The 14,295-nt window shown below is 33.1% G+C and overlaps 2 protein-coding genes across 2 annotated transcripts; one reads left to right on the top strand and one right to left on the bottom strand.

Moving 5' to 3' along the window:
* Positions 1-826: 826 nt before the first annotated feature.
* Positions 827-4,416, bottom strand: LOC125048641 (RAB6-interacting golgin). The gene is made up of 4 exons (XM_047647418.1): positions 4,223-4,416; positions 2,970-3,432; positions 1,655-1,795; positions 827-1,161 (listed from the first exon to the last, which is right to left on the bottom strand). Exons 1-4 carry the CDS (start codon positions 4,296-4,298, stop codon positions 861-863), a joined length of 981 nt encoding a protein of 326 aa, XP_047503374.1. The 5' UTR covers positions 4,299-4,416; the 3' UTR covers positions 827-860.
* A 137-nt stretch (positions 4,417-4,553) lies between these two features.
* LOC125048640 (proline-, glutamic acid- and leucine-rich protein 1-like) lies at positions 4,554-13,700 on the top strand. The gene is made up of 13 exons (XM_047647417.1): positions 4,554-4,729; positions 4,803-4,944; positions 5,124-5,244; positions 5,492-5,629; positions 5,831-5,973; positions 6,361-6,516; positions 6,966-7,061; positions 7,895-8,048; positions 8,743-8,861; positions 9,795-9,891; positions 10,415-10,594; positions 12,005-12,171; positions 12,835-13,700. The coding sequence occupies exons 1-13, from the start codon at positions 4,726-4,728 to the stop codon at positions 13,628-13,630; spliced, it is 2,313 nt and encodes a 770-aa protein (XP_047503373.1). The 5' UTR covers positions 4,554-4,725; the 3' UTR covers positions 13,631-13,700.
* Positions 13,701-14,295: the final 595 nt, after the last annotated feature.

Genomic DNA, 14,295 nt, shown 5'->3' with positions numbered 1-14,295 from the left:
ATTAAAATATTAAGTGTCGAAAATTAATACATATTATTAATTTAATTTTTTTCTTCTATAACAAAAACACGTGGCATTTTAATTTACAACTCGTCATTTGAGATTTCAATAAATTATTTTGCATAAAATATAAAGTACTAGTATTTCATAAATTCTCTTTACGAATTAATTAAAAAAATAGAATTTCTATAATAATTCATCCTTCTCACTCTCTCAATCGCTCTCGCCCGTTTCTTAGACAAAAACGCATACACAACACATCTTGACGTTCATCGTGACGTTCCCTAAAAATTTTAACCTCATGCGCCTAAAAGTTTCACTTCAAAAATTAACTTAATATCAGACATTTCAGTATTTTATAGAAGTTTAAAGTATTTTTGTTATATTTTCAATGATTTAGCTAAGCATTCCAAGAGTATATACATGATACTCCTTTTGCCAATGCTATATATTAACTAGTGCAATCGTTATTTACTTTATGTAAATATGTAGCTTTGTACTAAGTGTAACATGTAAGGCAATTAAAACGGATTAAAAAAGATATTGCTTTTATTAATTATTAACATATATCATAATTCTAAAAGTATAAAGTTATTTCTTTTAAATAGATTAGGCACTTTTTACATTACAAACTTGTATTAAGGCACATAGAGTTTAGATTTAATAAATATACTTAAAAATAAATGTCTTATCCGAGTATTTCTAGAGTAAACATCAATATAATTATTGTCATAATACAGTTGCCATGACCAACATTTAAAATATTACAATTCCTTTAAATATATATATTATATATTATTATTAATATATATATTATATATTATTAATAATAGCACCTATTAGTTGCTTTTTTCTCGTAACTAATTTTGCATTTCCACAATTTTCCCTGTTTTCTCATCAACACCATCTATTATTACCGGTTCTTCATCTGGTGTTGCTACATCAATATTTTCGTTGATATTTTCAACCATTTCACTTATTACCTTATTTTTATCGTTGGCAAGTTCTAACATTAATGTTTCTAGTTTTTGTGCTTTTCTTGTTTCATTATGAGTAATGAGGGCACATAAATGTTCCGTTAGCAGTTCTTTTTTCTCCTTCTCCTTTTGTAAATTTATCTTTGCTTGTAGAAATTCCTTTTCTATTCTCAAATAATATTTTCTGAAAAATAGTAGTAAATCTAAATGCCTTATGAGTTAGTACAGCCTAGGACATGGTACACTGTTGGTTGTACTCTATTGACAGGAAAATAAATGAACACTATTATGCCTTCTCAGAATGATTTTTCGTTTCAGGTCTTAGATTATCATAACACTTTTATTTTGACTAGCGCATGTTTTTTGTAAATTCTAGCTTATTATCCCCAAATCTAATAAAACAACAAAATATAAAAAAAAATGATTGCTATATAATGATTTTAACTAGTGGCCTGTTCTAGCTTCACTCGGCTGGACATTGATTAAATAATGTAGTCAGTTTAATAGTGAAGAAATATTTAAAATCACTCCCATAGTTTTTGATTCTGTTTTTCACAAAATAAAAATAAATCCTTATTATAATATTAGTTTATCAAAATCTTTAAAATATAATATACTGATGGAATATTAAATAAAAATAAAATCAACTTTCCAAAATACTCCATTAATAAACTTACTCTGATTCTGAATATGTGATACATGCTTGGTCTATTTTCTTTCTTAAAACAGCAACATCTTGAGAGAACTGGCCATCTAGTACTTGCAATTCTTTCTTTATCTTTTCTAGTTTTTGTACCTCCTCCTCTGTTTGTTTTGTCCTGAAATATTAATTTAGTAACTCATTCATAAGTTCTAATCAGTACCAATGCAGGAGACCTACTAAAAAGCTAACAAATTGGATAATTTTTTGACGTGATAACGTCTTTAAAATCGTTTTAGTCGGGTGACATGTTCAGAAACTTGTGTCACACCAAAACCTCACGAGCGCGATCGCAGGTATAACGAGAGAGAGATGGACCGATCTCCCGTCTCATCTCGAGCGCTGCCAGTCATTCCGTGAATGTATGAAGAAAAATGTATATCATAGTCGAATAAGTAAACTTGTCATTTTACACCCGAAATTTATCATCAAAAGTGTGAATAAAACGATAGATGTAATTTAAAATTTGAAAAAATTGTTATCTTCATTAATTCCTTACTTCCCAAAAACTTATATCACCAATAAGACGTTATCACGTAAACATCTCGATCGTAAACCTACTTTACAAACAACCAATATTTTTTTTTTTAAGTATATTATGTTATTTGACTGCCAGTTTGAGGTTTTAAATATGGAATGTATGGAATTGAACAATGGAACAAGCCATGGAGACTGACAACCTTCTCCGATGCCTAACAAAACAATGAACATTAGGTGGAAGCTCGTAAATCATATTAAATTTTCAAATTATTGCTTTTTCACTTTTCTATATCGACAACCTACCATATTGCTTTTGTTATAAGATGATAAAACTTATTTACCATGGTTTTAAAGTGAGACTGAACAAACTATGTCACATTCATGTTATCCCAAAAATGATAAAACACTTGAATGAGATAAGGTTCGTTAGTTGAGATAAATAGATATTATCTGTTAAGAAAATATAAATTTCCACCATCACTAAGGTGCAGTGTCTCTAAAGTAGCTTAATCCTATTTTCAGTATATTGTAGAATTTTCATAATTAAATAATATCTTAAGAATGAATTACATGTGTTGTAATATTAAATTTATAACATATATATTACACAATTTTTTTATTTTTTAAAGTAAATACTGAGATACTGCTTTTATTATATTTAAACATGAAAATATTATAAAACCTAATGTGTTGGTGTAAGCTAAGTGCCAACATCAGGAATTACTGATTTAAATTTAAAAACATTTTGTGATGAATAGTAAAGGCTAAACTTGGAAAAAATGGATCAAACCGCATTGTTCAGCCGGTCTTACCTGTCAGCTAAAGCCTTAGACAGCATTTCTTTTCTTTTCTTATTTTGTTCTTCCATTAACTTTTGTCTGAGCTGTAGTTCTTGCAACTTAACTTTGTGAGTAGCCAAATCATCCTCTGTGTAGTCAATACCTCTGACAACATCTGGAGTTATGACCACGGTACTTGTTCTACCTTCTTCTAAAGCTTCACAATCTCTAACTTTTCCATGTTCAGAATTTTCCTTCATATTTATAATTCTATCTTCATTTTCTGTTCCGTCAATTTCTGCTTTAGAGCCATAGGTCATATTATTTTGAGCATCATTGGGAGATGTTGGTGATTTTAAACTAAGTTTACACCTATCAAATGCCTCAATATAAACCTCATCAGATATTTGGTTACACAAAGTTGGCAGTTTTTTTGCAATTCTTCTTGATTTAAATCCAACCTTTTCTATTATTCTAGCATTTCCTTGAATTTGTTCTGTAAATTGTGATAAAAAATGTTAACAGCATAGAGATATATTTAGTTTAGTTATAAATATAACTAGTTAAATACACAATCATATTCTAAATGTAGTGCCACATTATGTTAGTTTGTTTAGATTATAGAGTATAATTAAATTAATTTGTTAAACTTCAAGTAAAATGGTTAATAGGAGTAGAATCAATCAAGGCAGAATATTAATAAAATTATCAAAAAAGTCACAGAATTTAGCATATAAATCCTTTAAATAAATATTTATAAATCAATAGTAATAATAAAAGCTGTAACATAATCTTAGATGGTTCTATTTGAGGGGACTGGGCTCTGGAGGTGAGGGGCTATTGTAAAACACTGACTTCATGGTTAATATATATTACACACATATTAATTTTCTTTTCTTTATAACTTTTAGTTAGTTTAGTTATTGAGAGATATAAAAAAAATAGTATATGAATATTAAACAAATATTGTTTAAACATCATCATCATTCATCTTATATTTATACATATACAGATACTAAACTAGTTAGTACTTGGTGCTAGAAGTCTTTTGCAATTTGAACACATCACCACATACATGAAACATAGCAATTAGCTAGTACTTTAATAACTATTATCTCGGTGTATATCCGGCACAACGTGGGAAGATATTTTACAATATACCTAATACATTAAATTTAACTTGAAATTCTAATGTACTACACGGAACTGTTATAATATATGGATAATAATAGTTTATTACGAGTACTCATGGGAAAAATTTCTAAGCAATAAACAATTGAAATTACCGCTGTTTATATCTCTTTCCCCTGATTTGATTCGCTTCAAGTCCTCTTCGCTAAAACCGGCAAACGTTGAAGTCATAATTGGACTAACTATGTGTTTATGTATTCTTAAATCATTAAAGAAATACGCAAAAAAAACTAGTTTAATTTTTCAAAACATATCTGCTATCTAGCGAGAAATAAAATAAATCAGCATCTGAGAGTGCTGTTGACGTATTGACCGATGACGTAAACTACTATTGTCAATCGTCTAGACGAACAATGTATTTTTTCTGTAAATGAGTGTGTATCTCGAATTTGTCATTTATCAGTTCATTAGATTGAGACACTGACAATTTACCGTTGCATGTAAAATTTTGTGGTTATATTTACAAATGTATCAAGACAACGTTGTAATATTAAATTTTTATATTACACCTAAAGGTTTTTAAGAAGAATTATCAATTAAAGCCACTTCAATTTACTGCTATTGAAATACGTAAATAGGCCTATCAGACCCTATTAAAATGAGTGAGTATAAAATATCTCAACAAAAATCAAGACATGATAAAAACGTGTTAAATGTTTTGTAATGTAATTTTAGGTCTAATATTGAAGAAAATCCGAGACGTGGATCCCAACAATAGTGAGGCTGTAAAAGAATGTCTTACAGGATTTTTCCAAAATTTAATGAAACAATCTGAACCTAAAAGATGGCTTAAAGCATTGGATGATGTTATTCGCCGGTAAATAACCTTAAATACAATTTAACGCTTGCAAAACAACAATTTAGTAATTTAAAGAGTTATTATACAAGTTGCAATACCATCTCTAATTTGCACCTTCACATACTTTTAAAATAAGGCCTGTTTATCTACCTAAACTTTACTAAGAATCCTATTTAAGATACATAATTTCTTTTTAGCTTTCCAAAGTACTGTATATCTCATAGAGGTGTTATAGAGAATTTCATTATTAGTTTTCTTAACTCAAACAAGTATAACAATGTCATTGAAGCGGCAAAATGTGCTCACTCTTTACAACAGGTAATTTATTTTTATTGTTTATAGAATTTAATGTCTTTGTACATTGTTTTCACAAAAGATTCTAGGCAATTGAAGGCCTCTTCTAACATAATACAATTTTTTGTTCATAATTTTACTTGGAACTGGGTTGGAAATAATATAACATATTAAAACATTTCAATAGGCAACTTCAAAAAGTCCCTTTCTTTTGTCTGTTACTATATATGAGCTATTAACTACTGCATTTGTAACCTGTTGTTGTTTATAGGTTCGGCCATCACAAGAGAAGACCTCTACACCTAAGTCTTGTTGGAGAAATCAGATGACTTTATTATGTTCAGTAACACATAACTTAATTGACAAATTGTTCCCTGATTCTCCTAGTATGTATACAAATAACTTAGAGGTAAATAATTTATTAATTTTATTCTGTTGCTACACCAGGACTTTTGTTGATAACACTTAAATATCTTTTAATTTAGTTAAGTAGCTGTAAGCAGTATAATGGTGTCCAACCTTTTTTAAAGGAATTAAATGTACACCTGTATTTTAAAAAAAAAACAGTTTACACAGATAAGAGTAAATTTATATTTTTCTTGTATTTCAGAACAAATTACAAAATATAACAAATACCCCATTGAACACTGCATTATCACAGCTTAATATAGCGGGTGGGAAAGATGCTGAAAGAAGAAAACGTTTGATTACTCGACTTGAGAACATTTTTGTTTTTATTCAAGCAATGCTTGTGTAAGTGATACTGCGTTTATTTAACATACTTTAATTAAAATTAAAGGCCTAGTGAATACTTCTATGACAGTTTTAGTGATTCTTTCATAAATCCACATCATAAAGTCAGCCTTTGGTAAAGCTATTGGATGAATAAAGTAAAATAAGACTACGAATGTATTATAAAAATATTCGCCAGTTGATTCTTAAGGCGCCCATAGAATTAGGTACAGAGGATTGAAAAAAAAAGTATAAGTTGTATAGAGCAAATACAATTATCTTGGTATTGTACTGTATACATATATAAATCTGTGTTTGCTTGTAAAAAAATTCCTTCTAAATGGCTGTCTATCCCATATAATCCCCCCCCCCCCCCCCATCAAAATTAAATTTTAGCTGAAATTTCAGGGAAACATACCCAGTAGCAAAGCCAATACAACCTCAATTAATACTTGATATTATAGTTCATGCTTTAAGCATAGCTCGCTCTATAGGACAGCCCTTAAACAATATTGCTCAAATGAAGACAGCAGCATTGAGAACTCTAGATGCCTTAATAGCATGGTAAGCTAAATTTTGATAATCTAACAATATGCAGACATAATCTGTGTACATGTTTTTCCTTTTAGAATTATCTAAACAGGTTCTTAAGTTCAGGCGATTGTCACAGTATCTTATGTATATATGTTTTATAGTATATATATATATATATATATACAAAAATATTTTTTTTGTAATACCTTTTAACAAAAACTAGACAATATTAATTTTGAGTGGCATCGGTAGCAAGAAATTGCCAATTCAAAGCAACCAAACAATTTTTTTATCCAGATGGAAATTTGATTAAAGCAATAAGTTTTAATGTTACTATTAAAATATATCAATAAACTGCAAAAAACGTGTTTAACTGAATAAATTTTTAAGTTTTACGTCTCTTTTTGTCACGCTGTGATGAAATGAGACAGATCACCTACAATTTAGTATGAAATAATGGAATTTTTTTTTTATTTCAGCCTAGGACCGCACCTTATTCCATACTCGCCTCTTGTATTCAGACTTGTGATGCAAACCTTACGCTGGACATCTGACAACGCTACAAAAGAAACTAAGTAAGAAATCTATCAAAATATATAAAACAAATTTGTGTTACTTACAGCACTTATAACTGAAGATTGGCTGAACCGAAGTTAGTTATCTCTTTTTTGGTGGATTCTTCTCCGCTCCGAATAGCAGAATAAGTAATAAGATATCGGATAAGTTATCGAATAAAGATAAATTAATTAATAAATTTTACGAATGCAAACAGCATGTGGTGCCATCTGTTGACAAAATTACGCATATAAAAGAAACCTACCACTTTGTTCTTGCGTCGGATAACAACATAAAAAATGTTGTATATCAGAAAATGTTTTTACATATTTAGAAGAGGCCTAATGTGTAAAACTGACATTCTTTTTTCACAATGGCAAGCAATAAAACATTTCTGTATTTGCAAAAAAGTTTAGTAATAGTGTTATTACCTTAATGAAATCCTTAATTAAGTTTAACTAAAGTTAACACGATATTATTAGACTGTTAGGCGTATCGAAGTTCGCCGGGTCCGCTAGTTATTAATATGTTAACTAGGACCAACTTTAAATTTAGTTAAAAAAAATTCCGCGGGACTTGGGTGGCAAGGGCGCTACTTCAATACATCAGTTTTTCTAGGACAGTATTCTAGAACGTCAAGGACACAAAAATCTAGTTTCAAGAGCTGTCAAACCATCTTTTCTGTTTGACGTTTGACATATTTGACAGCGCTCAAGACGAGGTTGTGACTTGAGATAGGAATTAAATTATGGATCTAAATCTACTAAATGGATAATTTTAAAAACATAATTCTTATTAGTAGCATTTTGAAGTCAGTTTTAGTTTAAAAAAAATTAAATGTGGGTATTTTTAGATCTGTTCGTTGCGGTGCGTACAACACTCTGAAACGATGGCTCTCTATACTTCACGTACACAAAATGGCCGACAGCCGAGCGTCAATGGAGGACGAACTGACATCACATATTATTAATGATATAACACCGACCAAGAAACTCGTTCAACTGACTGTGAGTATCTGTTAAGTCACTTTAAAAAGTACCAGAAACTATTAAATAATAATTGGAAGTCATTCCCTACCACTATGTGGAACCAGCTACCCTAAAGTATGTCCGAACCAATTTGTCTTAGGTTATTCATGTAATGAGTGTACCAATTCATAACAGGCCGGCAACACACTCGCGAGTCCTCTGGCATTATGTGTCCATGGGCAGCGGTATTACTAAATATCAGGTGAGCCTGATTGGAGGCTGATCACCTACTTGACTTGATAAAAATGATCATGAAGCAGATTCGGAAATCTGAGGCCCAGACCTAAAGAGGTTTTAGCGCCACTGATTTATTTTTATTTTATACGCAAAAGCCAGATGAGACAGTTTTTTATAACCATGACTTGCCATGACAACTAGTCAACCAGTGATAACTTCTTATGGGAGAGTAAACCGCTTCGTTACGTAACGCGTTACGGCGTCAGTCTGTCCCTTTCTCTCACGCCTACGACAGCGGTAGGCAGGCTCCTTCTCTCTTACTGCAACCCGCAGCGTTAGCCGTATTTCAGACAGACGCTATCCCCTCTCTCTACTTAGTGTTGAGTGTGCGTTAGACATTTTGGTAGTGAACATATAATATCAAACTATCACCGTTTCGCGTCCCGAAACGCACACGCACACGCACGCATTTTTTTAATATTAAATATTTTCGCAGATGGGACCTCAGCCAACCAAGAATTTAAGTAAAAAGGCGAAAAGGAAATTGGCAACCACACAATTGCAAGAAAGTACCATAGCAACACATATGCCCGGAGAGAAAAATAAAAATATTGAGTAAGTTTTTTTGTTTGTGTTTCAATCCTGGGTTATCCCTGAAATAACTGATTTTGATTGGCAAAAACGCAATAGTGTCTGCCCCATCCTCTTAATGGCCAATCAATATAGAATTTCTTGTTGCCTAAAACTGAACACCTATATATATATAGACTATAATTCTAATTCAAAAGTTAATCAAAATCGGTTCAGTTATTTAAGATGAACTACGAGTATCTAAGTTTTTTGTGTTCTTTTATTGATTTTACAGAAGCCAAAACCGTTTCACCATTTTGTTACATTTATTGTAGAGTATATTATTATTATTTATTTTATAATTTTTTATGGTCATGGACCTATTAAACTGTTTAGGGTTGCTACTTTAAAAATGGCAAACGAATCTTAAAAAATCAATTTTAGTTTTTACAATTGGTAACATTTACCCAAACTTATATTCAATTAATTCGACTTAAGGGCTTTTAATTGATATTCATGAAAATCTCAAAAAAAGTGCGTGCGTACAAAGTACACATGTCAGAAGTGAAACGAATACATCAACCAATAGCGTGTATTCCTTCTTTAATCTTTCTCACTATAGCTCTCTCCCACCTCTCGCTCCATGGCACTGTGCGTGATTCGACGTTCGCTCTATCTCACTCTCTCTCTCTCTCTCGATCTTTTCACTTGCTTGCTCCCTACTCTCGCTCCATGGCTATTTGCTTCATGCTACGTTCGCCCTTTCTCACTCTCTCTCAATTGGTCTCTATAGCTCTCTCCCTTTTCTTCAACAAAAACGCTGCACATCTTCGTGACGCTAATATTATTATTAGCGTCACGAAGATTTCGGTTCCGTAAAAAATTTACCCTCAAGCGCCTAAAGAAGGTGGCGCATGGCCAAATAACGACAAAAAAACTGATTGATGACGAAAATTTAATGATTTCGTTTGTTTATAGATGTAAAGAATCAAATGAAGTAGCTGTAGCGGCTTTGGAATGTGCGGAAACTCTGTTTATTGTCTGTGGGATATTTTTGAAACCCACAACGCATAAGGTATGTTTAAACATAAATAAATAAACGTGTGGCATTCGGGGACTGCCGCGGTAAAGCTATTGCATATTTTTTTTAACTTATGCAATTATAATTATTTATTTATGCAGTATTTTTTTTTTTTGATATTCTTTGATAAATTAGTTCAATCTACCACTCTTCCAGACTCAGACTAACTCGCCTTTATAGTCTGTCTCACTCTAACGCGCACCGGCTGCACCGTCTCTCGTCAGAGAGCTGTAAATACGCAGTTATGCGTTCTGTCTCGCTCTTGGCCGCACCTTTTACGTCATCGTGTGTTAGGTTTTTTTCGTTACAGAATTTCTTGATTCGGTCGCCGCGCTCAAAGCCCACGATAAAATCTATGCAATAGCTTAAAAATCCACTTCTAATACATGTAACCTTTAGAAATAACTAATGGGCATATCTCAAAAACTACTGAACCAATGATGTGTTTCGGTTCAGACATTTTCAAGAAATTCAGTCGTCAAGCTCATAATAAAATTGATGAAAGCAATATTTTCAGGTATTCCAAGAACGGCTAGTCCGTGAATGTTTCAATCTATCGTCGTATGACGACAACCAGGCAATGTTGCTTCTACGGACATTAGAAGCCTGCAGGAAAACCACTCCTAACACTGTACCCCCGCCCACACAGTACTGCCTGCATTTGTATAGTACGAATGTTACTTCAAATCAACCTGAGGTCAGTTGTGTATACATTTTTAATTCGCACACTTTAATATTCTTTATGTGCTCTAAAGTAAATTGATTATTTCATTATTCATAACTATTTTAGTAGATTAACACTTTGCATACAATTATAATTTATTTTTATAACAATGTGCCGACGATTCGAATACTATACAGTAAGAAAGGTATTAGTGGTTTTTTAAACGAACCCTAAATAAAAAACGATTATCTCTGTCATGAAAAAAAAATATTTATCTATGGGAGTAATTCACAATCCAACTTATAATCGAATAATAAAAATATAACGAACCAATTCGACTTAGGATCCTTCAAGAAAAGACCGTTAATACTGGCGAGCCCTTTGGTATTCAGAGTGTCCATGAGCCCGTTTGCCCCTAAAACCCCATCCACACGCTTGCCAAACAATGGCAAACAGCCAACACCAAACAGCAAACACGGACGTGTGGATGGGTGTTTGTCGTTGTTTGCCTGTTTGTGTTTGTGTTGGGCAGTGTTCGGCATCGGTGTCGGTTTATCTTGCCAGATCAAAGGATGTTTGGCAAACAGTTTGCTACGTATCCACACGTTTGGCAGCGATCAGTATGCGCGCGAGCTTGCGGGAGGCGGACGTATTTACTTGCTACACTTTTTCGTTGGCGCGCAAAGCGTAAAAAATGTCTGATTGGAGCACCTACGATTCTGACATTTTTAAGTAACTTTTAAGTAAAATTAAAAAAACACGGCAAATTAAAGCCCAAATAATAGGTCTAAAGCCTTGTACGCTTTCTATATATTTTAATCATCCACCATCGTCTTTGCTTTCTTATTTTTTTCCTTTTTTCTTTTTCTTGCTTTAATTTATAATAAAAATATGTCAACCCGAAAGTAATAGCTGCCACAATCTCGTCGTCCGCCATGTTTGCCGATCCGGAATGTTATGAACGTTCGCCAAGCATGTGGATGGCTGTTTGTGTTGGGTGATTGTGGTTGGTGTTTGGGACTTCGTTTGCTGTTTGCGGTGTTTGTGACAAACAGCCAGCGTGTGGATGCCCCATAAGATTGTACCACATTCATAATACATATTAGGGAGCGTTCAAGTATTACGTAACGAATTTTGGGGGAGGGTCCTTTTGTAAAACTTTACGTTACGGGGCGGGGATTAAATTAAGCGTTATTGTTAATATTATTTTCGACTTTCCAGTAGTTTACACCACATAAAGGTATAAAGAGTCGCTATATGGTTACGAAACGTTTCACTATTGGGTACAGAAAACGTTACGGCGCGTTACATCGGGGGGGGGGGTCGATATCGATAAAAATTGCGTGACGTAATACTTGAACGCTTTCTTATCCAAAAACAAACATTTTGTATGAGTTTATTATTTGTCTATGAATATTAATTAAAATAAAAAATAATTTCTAGATCGCCACATTTTGTTCGAAAGCAATACTAGACATTAGACTCCACTTGCACTGTTCACCGCCGTCTCTGAACTTCGCCTTACAAGTCGTTGAAGAAAAGACGGAGAAACGCAAGAAGGTTTCTGAGAAAAATCGTGCAGTTTTGGAATCGCTTTTGGGGAAAAACAAGTAAGATCCTAATTTTAATTTATCTATCTCTCTCTTAGGGTCTGTTTCACAATGTACGGATAAGTTCCAAATTAGCTATTTATTACTTATTTGTAGGATAAACACTATTGTTGCGTTTCACGACTGTCAGATAGCGCTATTACTCACATAAAGTCCATCATAAGTTATGAGTCCGATGAATGTCAAATAGCACAATTCATCTTCCAAATAATTTATGTGTTGCATAGCTATTTGATACTTTAACCATACATTGTGAAACAGACCCTTAATCACTTCTTTTTCACTCGCTATTGATGTACTTATTCGTTTTTAGATTCAAATAGATATTCATCATTTTCCTCATCACTTTACAAATAAAGAAACATATAGTTCCGGTAATTTAGATTCGTAATTAAATATATTCATACTAAATAATTTTATCCAATTAGAATTTAAAGGCCAAGCCGGTTTTCTCACGATGTTTTCCTTCACCGTTCGAGCTAACGTTAAATGCGCACATAGAAAGAAAGTCCATTGGTGCACAACCGGAGATCAATCGATCTCAGGGATGAGAGACACACGCTGAAGGCACTAGGCCAAAATTGCTTTCTCATCTACTGGGCGTAAATCGTAATTTTTATTATATTAAATTGGTTAAATAATGGCGAACATTTTTTGTTTCAGACTACCTCCTAATGAACGTAGTGATATAATTACAATAGCTGATGAACCTGCGAATAAAAAAACCAGGCTAAGTGAAGAAACAGAAAGAATCAGTCTCAGTAGTGAAAATATAAGTTCAGTAGAAATAAGCGATGATTCCGATTCAGAAGTTATACAAGAAGTTGATGTTGAAATACATGAACCAAACGATATAGAAATACAAGAAGTAAACGCGACCAAAAATAATAAAGGAATCAGTATCGAAGGCACAGTACATATTGAAAATGAATTAGATAAAATACCGAAAACAGATAATTCTGCCATATATGATATGGCAACACAGATATCAGAGTGCACACTATCTGAGAATGGAACAGCAACACCAACACCTAAAACAGCTAAAGACAATAATTTGGAGAAAAATACGATATATGAAGCACCCACGCAACTTCCGTTGAACAACTCAATAGATACATTAGATGGTGATGATGCAACGTCATCATTAGAAGTAACCTATGATTATCCCCATACAGGAAATGAAAAAATACCTGTTCTAGAAAAAATTGAAGATTCAAATCTACCATTGTCAAACGAGACAGATGATATTCAAATAACTTGCGGGCAAGTCCTCAACTCACAAGAAGAAAGCAAATGTGATTCTGAGAAATCGAAAGAAAATTTGGAAATTGTCGAAAATGGAGTCCAAAATGTCAATGTTGAAGTTAGTGTATGTGATGCAAATGTACAGAAAAAAGGTGCTTTATCTGTGGAAGAAATGATGGCTGATTTTGTTGATGAAGTGCAAGATGAAACATAAATTCTATATAGTGCCAATTTTTGCAGTTATTCTTTAAGCTTAATCAATTTTAAAGTACCCTATTAACGCTAAGGACTCGAAGCGGCCCGCAGCCTTTGTAGAATACAGATATTTATGTCAAAAATTAAATCACATTTCACGTCATCTTGTAGCGGCGGGTGCGGTTGCGGTCCCGCAGCCGCGGCGGGTTGCTTCCGCGCGCTATGCGATCGGTTGGCGGGCGATCGTAGTGATGCTTGTGTCAACAAAATGGATATTGATATTGAAGTCGATTAAAAGATCTAAATAATTAAAGAACTTTTCTTCATCCTTCTTTAACTCATTAATAAGAGTAACAAATAATCCATAACGATCTCGTTCCGCAATCAGTGGATGCACCCAGAATTTTTAAGGCCTATTTTTTTAATTCTTCTGTGAAGAAAGTATAACGCAACAACTCGTTTCTGGTGTGTGTCCATGGCGTTCTCGAACGTTCTCAACTGATCGTTACCGCCCGTATTGCGAAAAATCAACCTCCAAGTTTGCGGGCGATAATCGCAACCGCGGCGGCTACGTAACCGCACTAAACTCCGGTCTCGTGAGTGCAGGTGCAAACCGCTTCGTGAGTTCTTAGCGTTAGTGTGAGACTCAGAAGACGAGACTTAGCACGAAATTTGAATCCTGTA

The sequence above is a fragment of the Pieris napi genome, chromosome 4 (genome assembly GCF_905475465.1).
Source record: "Pieris napi chromosome 4, ilPieNapi1.2, whole genome shotgun sequence".
NCBI lineage: Eukaryota > Metazoa > Arthropoda > Insecta > Lepidoptera > Pieridae > Pieris > Pieris napi.
This window is presented reverse-complemented; position numbering and strand designations above follow the sequence as displayed.

Excerpts from the sequence above, each read along its gene's own strand:
- LOC125048641 (XM_047647418.1), bottom strand. The coding sequence starts at position 4,298 with ATGACTTCAACGTTTGCCGGTTTTAGCGAAGAGGACTTGAAGCGAATC. Across the intron at positions 1,796-2,969 it reads TCTAAGGCTTTAGCTGACAG|GACAAAACAAACAGAGGAGG; the intron begins GTAAGACCGGCT and ends TTAATATTTCAG. Across the intron at positions 1,162-1,654 it reads ATCACATATTCAGAATCAGA|AAAATATTATTTGAGAATAG; the intron begins GTAAGTTTATTA and ends ACTATTTTTCAG.
- LOC125048640 (XM_047647417.1), top strand. Across the intron at positions 7,062-7,894 it reads AACGCTACAAAAGAAACTAA|ATCTGTTCGTTGCGGTGCGT; the intron begins GTAAGAAATCTA and ends GGGTATTTTTAG. Across the intron at positions 8,862-9,794 it reads GAGAAAAATAAAAATATTGA|ATGTAAAGAATCAAATGAAG; the intron begins GTAAGTTTTTTT and ends GTTTGTTTATAG.